General features: G+C 36.3%; 1 protein-coding gene across 5 annotated transcripts in view; it reads left to right on the top strand.

The window, feature by feature from the left end:
* The first annotated feature begins 2,240 nt into the window (after positions 1 to 2,240).
* Positions 2,241 to 21,213, top strand: part of LOC110443300 (focal adhesion kinase 1-like) — a 175,113-nt gene continuing 156,140 nt past the window's right edge. Inside the window, exon 1 of one of the 5 annotated variants that reach the window (XM_021487482.1) lies at positions 2,241 to 2,338. Coding sequence is in view for 3 of the 5 variants with exons in the window: in XM_021487448.1 (XP_021343123.1) it covers positions 15,890 to 16,165 (276 nt within the window). In the remaining 2 variants the exon portion in view is untranslated. Of the gene's footprint in view, positions 2,339 to 15,691; positions 16,166 to 21,213 lie in introns of those variants that run through there. The other 4 variants (XM_021487499.1, XM_021487448.1, XM_021487456.1 and 1 more) reach the window with 4 other exon arrangements.

Here is a 21,213-nt window from a genome sequence, read left to right on the forward strand (position 1 = left end):
TATGCTCTCTGTAACGTTAACGTGTTTGTTTTAGGTTGTCTGTGACTGTTTTAGGCTCTCTGTAACGTTCACGTGTTTGTTTTAGACTGTCTGTGACTATTTTAGGCTCCCTGTAACGTTAACGTGTTTGTTTTAGACTTTCTGTGACTATTTTAGGCTCTCTGTAACGTTAACGAGTTTGATTTAGATTGTCTGTGACGGTTTTAGGCTCTCTGTAACGTTAACGTGTTTATTTTAGATTGTCTGTGGCTGTTTTAGGCTCTCTGTAACGTTAACGGGTTTGTTTTAGATTGTCTGTGACTGTTTTGGGCTCTCTGTAACGTTAACGTGTTTGTTTTGGACTGTCTGTGACTGTTTTAGGCTCTCTGTAACTGTTGTTTTTCGTTGTCTGTGAGTTGTTTTTCCTTGTCTGTAGGTTGTTTATCGTTGTCTGTGAGTTGTTTTTCGTTGTCTGTAGGTTGTTTTCCGTTGTCTGTAATGATTTGTCGGTGTCTGTGAGTTGACTGACTGTAGGTTTTTTTGTGTTTTGTCTTAAGATTGCTTTTAGATTGTCTGTGACTGTTTTAGGCTCTTTAGATTGTCTGTGGCTGTTTTAGGCTCTCTGAAACGTTAACGTGTTTGTTTTAGGTTGTCTGTGACTGTTTTAGGCTCTCTGTAACGCTAACGTGTTTGTTTTAGACTGTCTGTGGCTGTTTTAGGCTCTCTGTAACGTTAACGTCTTTGTTTTAGATTGTCTGTGACTGTTTTGGGCTCTCTGTAACGTTAACGTGTTTGTGTTAGATTGTCTGTGACTGTTTTAGGCTCTTTAGATTGTCTGTGGCTGTTTTAGGCTCTCTGTAACGTTAACGAGTTTGATTTAGATTGTCTGTGACGGTTTTAGGCTCTCTGTAACGTTAACGTGTTTGTTTTCGACTGTCTGTGACTGTTTTAGGCTCTCTGTAAAGTTAACGTGTTTGTTTTAGACTGTCTGTTACTGTTTTAGGCTCTCTGTAACGTTAACGCGTTTGTTTTAGATTGTCTGTGACTGTTTTGGGCTCTCTGTAACGTTAACGTGTTTGTTTTGGACTGTCTGTGACTGTTTTAGGCTCTCTGTAACTGTTGTTTTTCGTTGTCTGTGAGTTGTTTTTCCTTGTCTGTAGGTTGTTTATCGTTGTCTGTGAGTTGTTTTTCGTTGTCTGTAGGTTGTTTTCCGTTGTCTGTAATGATTTGTCGGTGTCTGTGAGTTGACTGACTGTAGGTGTTTTTGTGTTTTGTCTTAAGATTGCTTTTAGATTGTCTGTGACTGTTTTAGGCCCTCTGTAACGTTAACGTGTTTGTTTTAGGTTGTCTGTGACTGTTTTAGGCTCTCTGCAACGTTAACGTGTTTGTTTTAGATTGTCTATGGCTGTTTTAGGCTCTCTGTAACGTTAACGGGTTTGTTTTAGATTGTCTGTGACTGTTTTGGGCTCTCTGTAACGTTAACGTGTTTGTGTTAGATTGTCTGTGACTGTTTTAGGCTCTCTGTAACGTTAACGTGTTTGTTTTAGACTGTCTGTGGATTGTCAGTAGGTTTTTAGGTTGTCTCTGAATTGTATGCGGATTGAGATTCAATGCCAGTAAGTTATTTCAGGTTGTCTTTATAGCGGGTCTTTAACGTTAGGCATTTTTTTCTGAATTTGTGTTGCTTGCTCATTTCCTAGTATACCAATTAACTTGTCACAAGTTTCACAAAAAAAATGTCTCCGAAACAGCAGAGACAAATAAATAAAGTCAAATACAATGTACGTCTCTTGGTGTGTTATCCGGACCTTCTTTTATTAATTGGGGATTATTCAAAAGTTTGAACTCTGTAAAAGGCACGCAAAAGCTGGTTTTCTAAGAGAAAATATAGGGGAGAATAACTTGACATGGATAAAAACACAGGGGCATGGATCGCTTTACTTGTAATATTAAAAAATAGGGGTCTCCTATTAGTATAGGAGACCCTTATTTTTTAATATTACAAGTAAAATAAAAAAGGAAAATAACTTTTCAACTGAAGCCTACTGTATTTGCAGTAAAAAGAATTAAGTGGCTGATTCTAGATCTGTAACATTAGGTTGGAACAGGTAAATGTTCCTATTGTTAGGATTACAAAACATGTCCCTTTTATTAACTCTAATTTTGTTGGCACATCCAAAAAAACTGCAGCAGTTCTGTACGGAAATACACAACCGTCATTTTCACCTGTATGGGCCGGAAATTAGGTGCTTTGTGAAGTAACGCGCACTGCGTGACTTTGCGATATTTGGTATAACCCCGGAAGAAGCTTTCTGGTCAAAGAAATCCAAAATATTTGCGTTTTACAAGACAAAACTTGGTAAGTAAATGCTTGATTTTCTGACAGATGTTGAAAAGAAAACGTCATAAAATGTATCGGCATAGCTTTTTACTCGCTGCAAATATGATAGGCAAGTGGACAGACTCATGTTTCACGTTCATTCAGCAGAAATTCACTCTAAGCAGGCACGATGATAACAACAGCCTCTGAAACTCGTCAATATAAAAATATATGCATGCCCTCGTCGACATGATAGTGTACAGGTAGGTATCATGAACGGCAAGAGCAATTTCTAAAGTCCTTTTACGTTTTTGTATTGCCGCGAATTCCTTGTCAGCTTATGCAGAAATCGGTCATATTATTTTGTGACTTTGTATCGCATGATCGAGTTTTTATGAATGAAACAGACCGCGGCAGTCCAGGACATGTTGTGTATTACACGTGTATGTTGCAGGTGATTCATATTTAGTTGTAGCCTCGTGATTAATTGTTTGATTCAACTCCGTGGTCTGTTTTAAATTATTTCATCTATTACAAACTATCTTTTAACCGATTACCCAAGGTGATTCAGATACACAACAAATTTAAGTGATGGAATAAGGCTTGTTTGATTGTTATAAAAAAATATATATATGGGAATGGTATTCATGCATTTGTTCAATGATGATTGACAGAGATTAAGCAGCTATTATAGAATAAAAAAAAGCTCACTTTACAACTAGTAGTCTTCATCTTTTCTACTTCCTCTGACGATTACGGAAGTCGGTCTTGTGCTGTTTATTATTATGTACAGTGATTTTTGTTATTTGCTATAGGATAAAAACAGGTTAAAAGCATGTAGTGAGTGAGTGTTAGTTATGTTGTAGGTTTTGTATATGTTCGATTATGTAATGTGTGGTGCATGTCCTGAATTCTGCTAGTGTTTCCGATTGGATTATTGTTTTGGGTAGGAGTGAGGTTCCACTGTATTATATGATGTATGGAAAGAATGAGTGTCTGTATGTGTCTTTGGATGTGTAGATATGTCTGTAACTATAAGGTCGTGTCCTTGACGTGTTCTGGTGTCTGACGGGATGAGATTGTTGGTGTGTATTGCTACTTGTTGGTGTATTATTTTGTAGAGAATAATAATCCGTGTTCTGCGTGAGTGTAGTGTTGGCCATTGCAAGTTGTGTATCATATCTGTGACTGAGCTTGTGTTATGGTATTTGTTTAGGACATATCGTGCTGCTCTTCGTTGTGCTTTTTCTAATTGATTATTATGTTATTTGTATGATATGGGTCCCAACCTTTCAAGTTTTGGTCTTACAATGGCCTTGGATGCTTGTTCTTTTATGTGTGATGAATTTATTTTTAGGTTGCATTTCAGAAAGCCTAGTGATTTATTTGCATTTGATGTGATGTTGTTAATGTGTTTGTCCCATTTAAAGTTGTTTTGAAGTGTGATGCCTAGGTATTTGTTTGAAGTTACATTCTAGAGTGTGGTCATGGAATGGTATATATTGGTGTGTAATTTGTGTGCGTTTTGGTGATATAGTGAGTATGGTGCAATTGTTTGGGTGGAATTTCATGAGCCAGTCCTCTTCCCATTTACTAGCTGCATCTAAATCTGCTTGTAGTTTTGTGGTGTCGTCTTTGTTGTTGATCGTTTTGTATATTAGTATACTGTGGTCTGCAAAAAAGTCTTAGTGTACTGTGTGATATGTATTCGGGGGAAGTTGTGTGGTGGTAAACACTGTTTGTAAAGTTAAACTGTCATAATAACACCATTTTCACTTAAGGATTGAATCTTGCTTTTGTCGATTTCATGGAGTGATGATTTGAGTTGGTCTTGCGTTGATAGTTCGAATACAGTCAAATTATGTAGAAATGAAACACAACCATATTTTAAATGTCATAATTAATTTTTGTTGATGAATTCATAAGATATCAAATTTTCTGATGCTTTAGTGGAGAGCTGCTAAATTTTGAGGTTCTACATCTTCTGGAATGTGAAGCTGCAGTAATAACTAAATGTCAAATTAGACAGGAAACCAGACACAGCTTGAAAGGACGAAACATTAGATATGACATTTGGCTGTTCAAATGTATTTCATATAAGACGGGACCACATGGATCTTACACAGGTATATGCTCTACTGATATGGGTCACAGCACATATAAACATACATTTATATGTATATTTTTGTGTGCTGTGACCCATTTGTAATGAACCCCTGTGGATCTATGTTGTTTTCATTTTGTACCGGGGATTGATACTTGCACAAAGCAGAATGGATACATGTAGCTGGAGGGAGAATTTCTAGGGCAGTACATGACTTGTCACTACCGCTAGCAACCGTGAGCTGATATATACTATTTTGCTGATTGATCATTTTTGGTTGTTTGAACAATTTCTTTTTTGCTTCAATAAAAATGTGAAATCTCATCAAGTGGTATCTTTGTTTAAACATGTCAATAGTTATCTCCCTTCGCAAAATCATATGCACAGGCAAATTCATCGTCAAATGAAACGGGTTACAATTGGTAGTTGCATTGAGTCCATCTTGAGTAGGAATTGAAATATTTAAGCTTATATCTTTTGATATGATTATCAACTATACTACTGTCAGCAATAAGTACAGTACTACAGTGATTTTTAGGGTTAATTTTGGGCATGATAAAGGCCCCTTCCTCTAGATTATTTCTGCTGTATTTTCCCAAAATCAGTGCAAAAAAGATTGTGTGTGATATTTTACAAAACTCACAAGGTAAAGGCCTCAGTGGAAAGGAGGTAAAAAAATCAATGTACGAATACGGAGCCAGGGCTCAGGCTAACCACCCGGCCACTCGTCCTGACCGGGTGAAAATTGAAAAGGCACTCGTCCCTGTGCCGAGTCAATATTACTGAAACATACACTAGATCTGTCGCCTAAATATTGTGATGAATAAACAATGGAACACTTTTTACCGAGTAACTTTCGTCACAGCATCGGAAGTAAACAACGTAAAACATGCCGTTTTCATGCTTGTCATAAAGATCACCTGAGTGCTTGAATCAAAGCGTCCTGAACGATGTACTGCGGAGCCCGACTGCAGCAATCGCAGAAAGGGAACTAGACTACATAATGTTCGTAACTAATCAGAAGAAAGATGGAAGTGAAACTTCACCCCTTTTTCACAAAAGGTACAGTGTTGACACAATATATTTGATGAATGGAAATCAAACATATTTTGCTAGTTATGATGTGTAGTAATTGTATTTACGATAAATTAACTCGGGAGTAAATGCAGTAACAAATAATTTACGTTGACACTTCGGCAAGGGTTCAGAAAAATCACTGACGGTGCCTATACATTAGGATTTATAATGAATATATGCACACTTACAGTAATACTTATGTGTGTGGGACGATATCACATTATGTCATATTCGTATATATAAATTAATGGTCAATAAAGTTGCCACGATATAATTCCTGTTTCTGTCTTTGATTTTTATTCCCGTTACAGCATCATCTTAACAGGTCAACAGATCAGTAAATATTTATTGAAATTTTTCATAATCTCAGGTGTATAGTAAAATTTCTGGAGTGACGAGTGGATTTTTCATGACACTAGGCACAGTGCCTAGTGGTGTAAAAAGTTAAGCCTGAGCCCTGGGAGTTTTTTGTGTGTATACGTAGAAGTGCCCAATTTACAAGACTGATTTAATCTAAAGGTAATTAACATTTATTTCAGCTTCAATTAAAGTTATACATGTAGTTCAATCTATACTAACCTGATTCTGTGATAATGCACACAATATACAAGTTACACTGAATGCAAACTCCGATTGCTCCATCGTTGTTAGACCAGGAAGTTCTTAATTATATTGAAGCTTTATACTTTTATGTGTGTCTATTTCATGTGAATTACTTAATTGTTGTTTGTGAAGAAAATCCAAAAATATATTATTGTTTATTCTAGCTTGTTCCATTTATCAGAAATATATTCTAAATTAATCAGATTTATCCAATAGATAAGTTGTCGGTATGATTGAGTGACATATATGCATCCCTGAATATCCTGAAAGAGGGTGAAGACCCTCTTTTGAAAATAATAAAACAGGGTCATTGCAGTGACGTCTTTTTTTGCAACAAATATAAAAAGGTAGATATTAAATTAGTACTTTAATATTTTAATTATGCAAAAGGTACATTCTACAACAAGACTATTTGTTGACAACTCTTGTGGTATTCAGATGTAGCAGATTTTGCAGCAGCTAATATACTTACTGGTGGTTGATATTCATAACAAGTCTGAATACTGATTTTTCAATAAATCTAATATAACTGATCCTCATCCAAGATACCTCTCTTCAGCAAATTCAAAACTGAAAAATGAGAAGATTTGCCAACAACTCAACTGTGATACTGTAATTTTGAATGTCTAGTAACATCGTTTTTGGCACCAGATTCAACTGAAATATGTGATTAACAAAGAGTGCAGTATGCGTCGTTTGATACAAGATCGCTGGACCTTATTCATTAGAACTCACTTTCCCACAACATTTGATATGTGCATATCTTTTATTTTTAGCATTTGGTGTGGTAGAACCTGCATTTCCCAATACCGACCTCTTCCTTCCAAAAAACATACCTTCCAAATGCAATCTATACTGCATAATTTATAAAAACTATCTCACTACTTACCAGTCGCGGTACCATCAGTCTATAGCTATATATAAACATTTGTAAAAACACTTACATGTACCTTTCGGTGAGAAACGGAAAGAGGAAATGTATCATTTTCCTTTCAACAGAGGATAGAAAAGTCTAGAGAATTCAAAATGACTTTGCTTACTTCTAAATGTACAAAAATATTCTGGGCGAAAACGGATGAAAATGATAAATTTGCGGGTCAAATAGTAACCTGGCGTGTGACATTGTTAAAATTCAGGGTGTAACCCGACGAAATCGAGTCACTTGGCAGGTATGCATACATTGTACATCCACATGGCTTTCCGTTTCGCTTTCAATTTTTCAACAATTGTAAAAGTATTGCATATTGCATTAAAAATATATAGTCATTCATTTGTATTATTATGAACTATCGTTGTGGCCTTATTCAGCTGTCCTCGCTGCTCTGATCTTAGAAACGGCACTGTCAAATACAGCTATATTTAGAAGCTTTTCGTGATGTTTGACCTAATATCTAGGCATATTTGATTTAGACTTACATATTTCCACTCAATATTTTAGCGTGCAATACTCAGTATACAGTCCCATGAGGACCATTCAAGTTTGAAAAAGGGGCAAAATATTTTGCAGAAATCCTACAAGGGCTCATCCAAAAATAATCACTGACAAGAGGGCTATAAAATAATCTTCTTGAAGTTGTTGGTATAAAGACATTTCGTTCACACTGCCAAATTAACTTTGTTGCTGCTTTGGAAATTGAGTTGTCCTCAGTTAAAGAAATGAAACTAAGAAAGTTCATTTATCTATGTTGTTTTTTCTAGCTAGTAAGAGAGGAGACAGCTTACACAAGCTACACCGAAATATTTCCTTAATGTTATAACAAAGACAAGTGAGCTTTCCCAGCAGGTTAATCACATAGAGATTCCCCAATGATTGATGGTTGGTTATCATGTTTATCTACATGTTACTTTGATGATGATGCATTGTACATGTATGTAATATGATGAGATGTTGTTCTATATAAAAAAGAAAGAAGTGATGATGATGATGAGAAGGATGATGAGGATGATGCATGTCTGTGAGATGTGTTGGTAATGAGGCTATTGTTTATGATAGATGATGCTTGATGAATGATGATTATGATATCTGCTAATTTGATGAAGATGTATATTGCACACAAAATAAAAATAAATAAAAAAATACACATTTTTTTTTATGTCACATCGGAAGTGATATATATTTTGCATCATATATTTATGTGATGGTGATATTACACTCCATATCAGCCTAGCTAAGTAGATGATAAAACTAGTATGTAGAAATATATAAATTGGAACAAGCCTTGTACTTTAGTAGTGTTGTATATATTCCCACAGGCAGTACATTATTTTGCCAGTCTCTCTGCTTGCTTTATCATAGCAGGACTGTTCCTTGTCTCAATCAGTATAAGACCAGTAGATAATTATTGGCATGGATCTCTGTCAGGTAGCAAGAAGGAAAGATAAGTGTGTACATAATAAATTAGCCCTTCATGTCAGGTCTGTCTCAGGGAAATGAGGAAGGTAGTGTGTATGTGGTTGTGTTGTCAAGGCTGATAAAACTGGATTACACAAAAATAATATCACTCCAACTGACAGGATAAGAAATCCATAAAAGGCCGGATTACTTGTCATTTTTTTTGAAATAGGTACTCTCTATTGAAAAGAACTTTCCTATAAGTAATAAATCAAACCTGAATGCTAGCTATATTAAGTTTTTGAGGATAATTTCCACACCTTTTAGATTTGTTGTGAATTTCAAGTCAATACCAACTGTCGTATTTATCCGTAACTTATCATTATATATACACTATGTGGCCAAGAGTTGTTTAGCAAGCACACAAGGATAGGATCCTATCATTACTTTCTGTTTGTTATTAACTATAGACTTAACAGGTCTTAATACCTCTGGAGATGATGTAAGCTGATATTTATCAAAATTTTGTTATCTGTATACAGAAATTCATATAATGGAAGTTGTATATAGTGAGCGTTGAAATTATAATGATAAGGTACACATATAATAACATATGTCACACAATACTGCAATTTTCTGTTCTTCATTTTTACAATAATAACTACAGGATCCATGCATCTTTAATGTGTGATATCACTATACTAATATTTGCTAATTCAGAACAGTCTGTGTATATACCTAATTCAATACACTGTATATATATATATACCTAATTCAATACACTGTGTATATATATATACCTAATTCAGTACACTGTATATATATATATATACCTAATTCAATACACTGTATGTACATGTATACCTAATTCAATACACTGTATGTACATGTATACCTAATTCAATACACTGTATGTACATGTATACCTAATTCAATACACTGTATGTACATGTATACCTAATTCAATACACTGTATGTACATGTATACCTAATTCAATACACTGTATGTACATGTATACCTAATTCAATACACTGTATGTACATGTATACCTAATTCAATACACTGTATGTACATGTATACCTAATTCAATACACTGTATGTACATGTATACCTAATTCAATACACTGTATGTACATGTATACCTAATTCAATACACTGTATGTACATGTATACCTAATTCAATACACTGTATGTACATGTATACCTAATTCAATACACTGTATGTACATGTATACCTAATTCAGTACACTGTATATATATATATATATATATTATAAATCAGAAAAATGATCCTAAGGACGAATAAATATTATATAAAGAAAAATTCTTGACAACGAGTCTTTAGTACTTTCATCTCTTCTAGGAGATTCTTCAGACTGTTTATTTGAAGTAGTGATGTCATAAACTATGACGTCACTATAACGACTTCCACCATATACGTTTCCGCCATAACGATATCACAGCAGTATAAATATATTAATTATAGTCTTAAGGCAAAGAGTACTATTTGTTTAGGATTTGGATATACTAGTAATACTAATACTTACAAAAGAAATAATATAATAATAATAAAAAATAAGTAAAAATAGAAAATAAAAGCACTACCTGTGTGGGGGCGAACTTCCGACAAACAACCGATGTCACTTCTTTACAAACATAACTCTCTGTCAATAGACAAAAATAAAAATGATAAAACACATTGATCGAAACTTGCGTAGTACTCTCTACCTTAAACATAACATGAAGTTAGAATATTATAAAATATTCATCAAACAGTACTGTTCAAGCGGGGTCTGAGAAGTCTGATGAATTCAGCTTCCTTAGCCTCACGTTTGATTACGTCTGCGTTGTTCATTTGATAAATAGGAAATATTTTAAATTTGTCATCAGCGCAAGCATGTATGTACAACAAATATGAACAGACAGCCTAAGATTTTTACCAGTTAGTAAACATTTACTAACTGGTAAAAATCTTAAGCTGTCTGTTCATATTTGTTGTCTATGTACAATTTGTATTTAGTGTAGCTTATATAATAATAATAATAATAATTAAAGGTTCTTATATACCGCTTTATTACAACCTAGTTTGTAGGTTGTCTCAAAGCGGTTCACAAATTATTATCTATGGTTATAATAGAGCCTTTGCAACCAGCCAACATTTTTCTCAACTCCCCGGGGAGCATACAGCTATTCTAGCATTGCCCAACCACATACTCATTTTAGGGCTGTAACGATACACCGCGGTGCACCGAAAACCGCGCTAAATTGCTTCGGTTCGGTTCACGGTAATTTTTTCCGTGTTTCGGTTCAGTTCGGTTTTTAGTATTACCTGACTTCCGGAATTTAACCATACATGTGTAACGTAAACATTTATTCTCCAGTGTCACCTACGATTATAATAAAGGTTTTGAAGGGTTTGACATGGTTGATGTTGAAATAGTTCGGTATAACATAATATGTTACTTTCCAATGAACGGCTTTGCCCTACGCAAACAGGTAAATATCGGCGGACCGAGGCGCACATGTCGTCTGCAGGTGAGGCCGAATTGAACATTAGCATTGATACGTTTTGAGCCGATTGATTTCTTCAAACTATATATCGATGATTTAATCATAAACTAGACCGTAGCTAATATATATCTATACTATATGCCGACTGTGACAGTAAATATATCGAATGACAACTTGAAACCTGTAGCAAATCACATGCAATTCTTGATGAAATACCTGATCTTTTTACCTGATAATCTCCGTGTAAATGTACAGCGTCTTATATCATAAATGAAGTTTATAATCTCTGATATCATTTGCCAATCACATTTGCTGACAAAGAAAAATTAAAATGATCTTTCAGGTGCTTAAATCCGATTAATTAAAATTTTCACCCTTTCTTACCTTTATTAAAACCTGTACAGGTAAATACTGAAGCAACTTTAGAATTGAAAAAGTTAATGTAAACTAGAGACAATAACGAACAATTTTCATATAACTTTTATACACATATATAACATATTTTTCAAGTTATGCACATTTGAAAAATCAAGTAAATTAATTTATATTTCAATAATTAATTCAGCAGTGGTGCCCCTTTACATAGAAATCAATGTAGCAGCATAAAGGGTTAAAAAAACAAAAAACTCCCGCTTCCTTTCGCTCGACTGTTTGGCAGCATTTTGGATTCCTGCTAAATGTCCCCGATGGAAAGTCACTCTCCACTTGACGCATATGTTTCGTAGATTTAAGTTACAAGTCGAGGAACACATCAAACATGGCGACGCATTTGAAGAGGAAGCATAACATTTCGTCATCCTGTATCGTATCGAAATGTATCGTCTCGTATCGAAATGTATCGTCTCGTGGGTAGATATCGTGATACGTATCGTATCGTGGCATAGGTGTATCGTTACAGCCCTAGCTCATTTACAGCTGAGTAGACTGGAACAAGCAGAGTAAAGTAGGTAATATGATGTAAATGTACATGTAACTGTTCTGTTTCAATGAATCTTGAAAAAGGAACGGATCGCTCCGAAAATTTGACAACCTAAACTTGTCCACACTGTTGGAATTACTTCTTTGCCCCATATATATATATTTATATATATAGAATAAAAACAATTTTTTCAGATCGTCCGCTAGGCCTTTCTGCCTTCTAGGGCTTCTTCAGGCGGATTGATGTTTCCTATGCATAACTCCTGCTTCCTTTCGCTCGACTGTTTGGCAGCATTTTGGATTCCTGCTAAATGTCCCCGATCATTTGCCAATCACAACTTGCCGACATTTCATCTTTGCTGTGTACTTGCCGATACATTTACATCATATTCCTGACATAGAAATGTAGGAATTTGGTCAATGTTATGCATAGGACACATTTCACATGTGTCCTATGCATTTTTATATATATATATATATATATATATCTTGTACAAAGATACAACACAGTGCCGTGACATGACTCGAAGCCACAACCCTTTGGTCAAGAGCCCAGTGTCCTACCATTAAACTACTGTGCCTCTTAATTGTGATTATTTATTTTGAGTTAATGCCGTTAAAAAGAAATCTGGTGCATTTTGCTAGATCATTTTGCTTGTATATTTTTGTACAAAAACTTCTCTTGGCCATTGTGTTTCACCAACTATACCAGTCAGGTTTTTTTCTGTAGTACCAACAACACTTTCACAACGCTAATTGTCAAGACCAAAGTACCCCCCTCCCCCTAAAATGAAAGGGAGAGAACTGAAGTAAGTCTGTCTAATAAGTTGACAGAGCACATACCTCACACAATCTTTACCCACTATTCCTTTATTTATCATGCATACTGTACACATAATAAATGAGGCTAGAAAAGCTCCAAGCTATTTATAATTCTTACACATTTGTGATGTAACAACACACTTAGCATTGGTTAATAACCATGGATTATTGGACATTCTTACTCGATTCATTTGCAACACATGTTTGATCGGATACGGATCATGTTCTGATCTGCCATAGAATTACCATGTTCTAACTATGCTAGAATCATGATTAAGCGGTTAAGCTCGACCCATCGCACTTAAGCCAAACCCCGTTTCTAACCAAAACAAAATTGCGTGAAGCGAATTACCACTGATAAGGCTAGCAGGCAACATAACAGAAAGGACAGATGAAATGTGTTTGTTTAAAAAACTCAAAATAAAAAGTAAACATTCCTTGTTCTTATATTACCTCCATTAAATACTGAAACGTTCGTTCCATCCGTGTGTAGGCATCTAGTTAGACCCGAAATCAAATAACGCATTTCACATGTGTCCTATGCATTTTGCACAAAAGGCTTTGACATATCAAATGAATGCTCGCCAGTATGGGCGGGGCCAAATGACCAACTTTTGAAAGCTTCTTTCCGATTGGTCAGTCCGTTGCAGAATGACATGTCACCAAGGTAGAGTCCTTCATCTTTCTGTAGATGTATCTTGCTTGTGAATGACAGATGACAATCAACTAACCTCATTATTTCTTCCACTATCTACCCTCTACCTGATTACAGCCTGGAGATGTCGTCTTCATTCCAGCCAGGAAAGTATACTACAGTACAGGAGCGTCACAGCAACCAATTGGAGCAGGAAAAAAAATTAAACAGCAGATGTGGTCATGGTCAGAATGTTTTGTTGAGAGTACCGTGAAGGTGACTTGAAACAGTGTTTTTAAATATTTCTAATGCTGATTTCATGTGTTGAAGAGCCATGTCGATAGATTGGTGGATTTTATTGCATGACGTCAGTATTCATTGTTTGTTGACCGAATGGCAACTAAAACACACACCCAAATATATCCAGGTTAAATAACAAAATAGGAAAACTACTCAAAGGATCAGGTTGATAAAAAACAAGCAGTCTGTTTTGAAATGAAGACATATAGACATCACGTGACAAATATTAGCGCACACAAAAGAACAGCCCTACTTAAATGATAAGATTACCTATATGCTAGGTCACCTTGCTCATCAAAGACATATGGACACTGAGGTGGACAAGAATTTTTTTTCTTACATTTTACTTTGTAGAATACAAGATATAATCTACATATGTTTGTATATTTTGGTGGAATATGTAACTCCAGATTTGAAAATGTCCATAAGAAGTTGATGTTGTCATTTTATATTGAAAAAGGATATCATGGAAGATGTAAATAAATAATGGGGTCCTAAAGAACACATCAGTCCCACAGATGTGTACCATATATGCATGATTTGAATCTTTAACAGAAGCAAAAACAGGAATTTTTATGTTGAATATTTTTATTTTGTATCCCCACTGTAGTATCGTGGGTATTGATTTCCAGTATCTCCTGTTCATTTACAATATGAGCTGCAGTGGCTGTCTGTCACAGTCGACTGATTTTATCAGAGATATCTCATTAGAGGACGATGGCCAGAACTGTGTCCAGTACATTGGACATATTATCCATATTGTGGTACAATGTGTCATTGTTTCGATGAATGGGTGATCATAGCTTAGCCATTTGTATTTATTGATGGAGCATCAGTGAGGGCATTTATTGATCTTATATAAATTACCCTAGCACTGGCTGCAGGGGACTTTCCAGGAGATTTTCTATGTAGTAAAATAGGTCACATAATGTCAAGCAGACATGTAATAAGGCTTATAAAACTACTAACTCCATCATATATATAGGTGTTGTACTGTAATGGAACCTGGCCTGTGTATGTGTTAGACATGTAAGATTGGAGACGTTTTTCCTGTTTTGGTGAATGAATTGTATTGTGCCTGTGTATTATAGTACTGGTGTTTAACCAGGTAAATCAATCAGCTACGGATAAACTTGGCTGTACTACGCTCAGTACACCTATAGTATAACTGTTTTGTATAAGTGCACACAACAAGGAATTATCAAATGGTCTGACTGTACACACACTCACACAGAGTGGATGACACGGAAACAGTGGGACACATTTCTCTTGGATGATAAACAAGCCGGGTGTTGGTGGCTATAATGAATGAGGCTTGAGGCGTGTGTATAAGGTAGAGTCCTCCATTTTTCTGTTGATGTATCTTGCTTGTGAATGACAGATGACGGTCAACTAACCTCATTATCTCTTCCACTATCTACCCTCTACCTGATTACAGCCTGGATGTCGTCTTCATTCCAGCCAGGATAGTCTACTATAGTATAGGAGTGTCACAGCAACCAATTGGAGCAGAAAGAAATTAAACAGCAGATGTGGCTGTTTCATATAAAAATCCATAGGAGAAACATGTTGATATTGTGTCCTAAAACACATGCTGTATAATGCCACAAACTCTAAGGATCAATCTTTGTGCAGACTACCATCTGGAGTGTAGTTCTGAAGAGTTGTTTTGTATTTGTCATATAATTATGGATTTCCTGTTTTGGGGACCAGAGGTAAAGGAATAGGGTGGTGTACATGTGGTACTGGACTCTAGTTGACATGACCTAGGGCCAGACAAATAATAACTCATATCCTGGCTGGAATAAAGACCACACAATGTCTCCTAACCAGCAAAACAAAGAGGAGCAGATAATTATTGTCCAGTGCAGAAGAAATGCCTGACAATGGCCAGTGGGACAAACGACACCCAATTAACACTTGTTCACCTCTGACATAGAATTCGAAGGTTGACAGTATATTATAATCAGTATGATTTTATTAACATGTCCTGTAAAGTACCTTTCAGGATCATATACAGGTTTGTGATGTTAAGTTGTGGGATGCATTGATTTGTCTCCTTTTCACACAAATTGACATATGGTGGCCGAGTATTGTGTTTGTGTTTTACTACAGCTGGGAAACCAGGTCGACATTTTGGAATCAAGGTTATAAAGAAAATCTGAGGAATATGAGTTGTGTTGATTGTCTTTCTAATAAGTGTATTGGATATCTGGTTTTCCAATCCCTGGATAAGTGGTGATGATCAAGGTATATTTGGTGTGAAATATTGTGTTTAGTGTGACTGAATGCCAGTGATGATGACAACGACTAGTGACAAGTCAGAAGAGGGGGGCGTCAGCCTCACCCACCTTGTATATCTCACCCAGGATGGTACTCTGGCCAACACCTGTATGGGTACCGGCACCTGTATGTCATATGGTGACATTCAAGTGTGTACAGACGATATAAATAATGATGCCCAAAACAAATGGTGGCGATGTTGTCGAAGGAAAATTAGGATGAACAAAACCAGTAATGTCAAATTAACCCATGCCAAAGGAATATCCAAAAGAATCTCCGAGGTAAGTGTCAGTGGATGGTCCTATACTAGGTACTGGAACATTTTATCAGTAGATCGAGTTGTATGATACAGTATAATAATATTCATAAAAAGTCTTTTAAATACTATGCTTGGAGAAGGTGATCTTTCTCTGAAGCACTAATTTAAATTTTCTGGATCTCATATCGATCACCATGGGTAAGATCTAAATGGCAGATTTGGTTTAGATATACAAATTATATATGTATTTCGATCTGTTATGTAGTATTTCAGTGGTATACTTTAAATCTAACTTTTTCCTGTACATGTTTATTCATGATTATTCCTGACTTGCTGCTTATGGGGGCATTTTACCGAACTGTTGTGTTTTAATCACAAGGTAATGTCTAATTAAAATGATAATATTAATAATTTCAAACTGCATAGAAATTCTGATTTCTTTATTGTGAAACATATACATTACGTTTGAAATTTAAGATTACAATATTTATGTGGCCCGTTTATGTGAATCACTATATATTTGTTTGTGATCATGAAGACCTCGGTTTGTGAAAAAAATCTGAAAATATAGTAGTTTAAAAAAAAATAAAAAAATGAAAGTTTATTAATTACTTCATTGTCAGCTATGCACCATGAGATATTTGTTCAGATTAGGAAGGCTGTTGTATTTTTACTTCCTCTTGAGTTGCCTTCAAGACAAGGTATACTGTTGTACTGTAGTAGCTGAGTACTGACTGTTTAATAAAATATGTACTTCTTAACATGTCTACAATTATTGATCTGGTACATACATAATGGAATTAATGTACAAGTGATGGTTTTGATAAAAGCTGAGGCTATGATCTGTTTTACTGGAGAAGAGAAAAAATATGTAAATATACTACACATTAAATGAATTTTGATCAGAAAGAAGCAGGAAAAAGAAAGGCAGTATTGATAAAGTATAAGGTCCCAGGAGATGCACAGGTTCACAGATACCACCAGCAGAGACATTGGCTGACTCATCTGCAGATCAATAAGATCAGCAGATGCAGTAGGATTTATATAGAGCTGGTGTATTGAAATAAAGTATGAGGTACAAAATGTAAATGTATAGTAAAACCCCTCCCAAAAAACATGTGTGATGGCGCTGTCAGATGAAACAAAGACTGAGTGACAGTGACGTTTCCCTATCTACTGACATCATATCTAGACTAATTGGTTATACAAATCACAAGCAACTTCCTATAAATACCTCCTACATCTTCTGTATGTGTCAGCTGTACATCCTCGATACTCCAGGGATTGCGCTTACTTTCGCTTAGGGCTGCAACGGTTAGAAATAATGCCAGTTTGATAAACGTGCGTAATCATCCGAACAAAAACTGGTGTAGAAGTCATTTCTTTCCCCATATGCAAGTTTTCCCGGGTAAATAATCAACTAGCTGATTCTTTTCCCGGGTAAATAATCAACTAGCTGATTATTTTCCCGGGAAGAAATAGGCGTGCTGATTTTTTCCCAAGGGAATGAATTTACAGTTTGAAAATCAACCAACAAGAGATAGATAAACTGATAATCAACCATCATGTGTTTTAGGACCTTTTCTGTTTAAATGTTCAGATATTTTATCTAGAAAACCATATGTTTCTCTTAAGAATACATGATATTACTCCTGTTTCCAATGGGAAAACGATTGCCTTGTCATGACAATGTCACAATAGAAAATGATTAAAGAATTGTTACTTGATGTCATAATTAGAAGATCGGCCATTTAAAGGGGCTGGTCGTCGCGGAAAAAAATACAAAATAAATGGGTCTAAATTCGTTCTCTGGCCTTCCAAAATTTATACCACGGCGATATGATGGTCGAGTTCTGGTTGCAATGTCCAGTTTTGACCAATGAAATATTGGGGAAGCCCCGCATAAATTTGGGGCAGATCTATTTATATATGTCACGTGGTTGTTTCGAAAGTGAGGCAGTGAAGATAACAACAATAGCACGCCGTCATGTGCCATGGCAGACTCAACTAGCGGACAAGACAGCAATACTTATACATAAATAATTGTTTTCAAAGGTCATGTATGATGCAAGTGTAGTATTCCAACCTATATGTTGTTGTTATATATAACGGTATTGATACCTCGTGCCTGTCATGACTTTTGCATGCATCTTTTTCTTTCGCCGGGATGTTTTCATTTGGCCTTGTTGATGACACGTGTGCGGTAAAATTACATCACTGATCTGGGTCAATTGAGAGTTTTAGACTGTCAGGTGACGATTTAGGATTTCTTTAATATAAATTATAATTTTTACTATTAGAGAGTGAATTTAAGCAAAATTTGAATCAGTATATTTCATAAGAAGATATTTTAAACATGTGTATGCCATTTTAGCATTTTTTTGCCCGACCAGCCCCTTTAAATCATATCCAGGATGTTACCCACTATATAGTGGATATATAACCGAAAAATGTTTACCAACTCCTAGCAGGAACGTGTAGTCCTTGTGGAAGAAACAGATTTTGATGATGCAGTAATGTCTGGCAAACAATGGCTTTTTTAGCTCGCCTATTTGGAGAAAAGGGGGCTAATGTAGTCACACCAGCATCGGCGTCGGCGTCCCACCTATTGAGGTTTAAGTTTTTGGGCAAGCTTTTTCCAGACCGTGTTGGATCATCACACTAAATACACAGTTGTCTATTATGGGGTTAAGGCATTTATATCAGGTGTAATCAATGTGCTGGACCATATTTTCATATTTTAGGGGCCAAAAACAGCTTAATTGGACTTGTTTAAGTTTTTGGGCAAGTTTTTAGCTCAATTGCCCTTCCATGACGCAGTGTCCACCCGTCAACTTTTCCTTTGAAATTAAACTGGTCCAGAACGGCCCAGTATATTTCGACTAAATTTGGCCAAGAGTTCTTAATTTTGTATAAACAGTGGGTGTGGCCCCCCTAGGGGCAGAGGAAAGGGGCCCAATAGTGGGGAAATTGAGGTAAAATCTTTAAAAATCCTTTTTCTACCGTAGGAATTGAGGGATTTTAACCTAATTTGGTCTGGAGCATCTTTTGGCCAATGGGCTATATAATATTGTAGAAAAGGTATGTGTGGCCCCCCCTAGGCCTGGGGGCAGAAGGGAAGGGCCCAATAGGGGAAATTGAGGTAAAACCTTTAAAATCCTTCTTCTACCATAGGGATTAAGGGATTTTAGCCTTATTTGGTCTGTGTCTTTGGTCCTTTAATTGTCTGTGGTCCATACCTCCATCATCCATCTTTAAAGAATCCTTCTCAATATTTCTCAAGAAACACTTGATGGAGGACCCAATTTTGTGTAAACTTTAAATTTGGTTGTGGCCCACCCTTGGGGCAAATGGGCGGGGCCCAATAGGGGAAATACACGTAAACCCTTTAAAATCCTTCTTCTCCTGTAGAGTTTAAGGGATTTACCGATGGGTGCGACCCCCCTGGGGGCAGAAGTAAAGGGCCCAATAGGGGGAATTGAGGTAAAACCTTTAAAATCCTTCTTCTACCATAGGGATTAAGGGATTTTAGCCTTATTTGGTCTGTGTCTTTGGTCCTTTAATTGTCTGTGGTCCATACCTCCATCATCCATCTTTAAAGAATCCTTCTCAATATTTCTCAAGAAACACTTGATGGAGGACCCAATTTTGTGTAAACTTTAAATTTGGTTGTGGCCCACCCTTGGGGCAAATGGGCGGGGCCCAATAGGGGAAATACACGTAAAACCTTTAAAATCCTTCTTCTCCTGTAGAGTTTAAGGGATTTACCGATGGGTGCGACCCCCCTGGGGGCAGAAGTAAAGGGCCCAATAGGGGGAATTGAGGTAAAACCTTTAAAATCCTTCTTCTACCATAGGGATAAAGGGATTTTACCCTAATTTGGTCTGTGTCTGTGGTCCATACCTCCATCATCCATCTTTAAAGAATCCTTCTCAATATTTCTCAAGAAACACTTGATGGAGGACTCAATTTTGTGTAAACTTTAAATTTGGTTGTGGCCCACCCTTGGGGCAGATGGGCGGGGCCCAATAGGGGAAATACACGTAAAACCTTTAAAATCCTTCTTCTCCTGTAGAGTTTAAGGGATTTACCGATGGGTGCGACCCCCCTGGGGGCAGAAGTAAAGGGCCCAATAGGGGGAATTGAGGTAAAACCTTTAAAATCCTTCTTCTACCATAGGGATTAAAGGGACATCACGTAAAGAGCCATATTTTTTTTAATGAATGTATGTATTGTATGCACTTCCACTTATGTTACCTCGCTATTCCCATATTCATAGTCCGTTCCAAATGACCAGTTTGACCACTTGAATTGTTCGGGAAAGCCCTGCTAAAAATAGCGCCAATAACGTCACCTGACTATATAAGGCAGTAAACACAAGTGGTCTGAGCGAGATGAAACGGTTTCCAGAGGGGCCCCCAGAGAGGGGGCGTCAGGCAACTGCAACTTTTTACCGCGCTATGAAACCAAGTAATATGATTTTTAAGTCCGTATTCAAACTTATTGAACAGTAATCATTCATCATCAGAAGTTAATTGCACGCTTGACAATATTCAGAATTTAAATTTATTTAGCTTTAAACATATTTGTTGCCAATAAAATTGAACAAGGGATGGGGCACAAGTTTTTACAATTTATCACAGCCTTCTTCCGTCATACATTTACAATTAAATGTCAACAATGATAATAGGCATAAACATAAAGTAGATATTTATAAATATATGTTGAATTTAGTACCGGAATGTGACCGGTACAGATGGTACGGGGCTAAACACCTTCCCTACACCAAGGGACAAACCTTTCTGATTTTTTAGGTCACCTGAGACAAAGTCTCAAATGACCTATTGCGATCGCCTTTTGTCCGTCGTCGTCCGTCGTGCGTCTGTAAACAATTTACATTTTCAACTTCTTCTCCAAAACCCCTGAACCAATTTCAATGAAATTTTGCAGGGACCTTCCATGGACAAAGGTCAACAAAAATAGTTGCCGGTTTAGTCCTAAGCCCCCAGGGGCCTGAGGGGCGGGGCCAAAAAGGGTCAAATTGACTAAAATTTCAAAAATCTTCTTCTC

This window comes from Mizuhopecten yessoensis, unplaced genomic scaffold, assembly GCF_002113885.1.
Source record: "Mizuhopecten yessoensis strain PY_sf001 unplaced genomic scaffold, ASM211388v2 scaffold1957, whole genome shotgun sequence".
In the NCBI taxonomy this organism is placed as follows: Eukaryota; Metazoa; Mollusca; class Bivalvia; order Pectinida; family Pectinidae; genus Mizuhopecten; species Mizuhopecten yessoensis.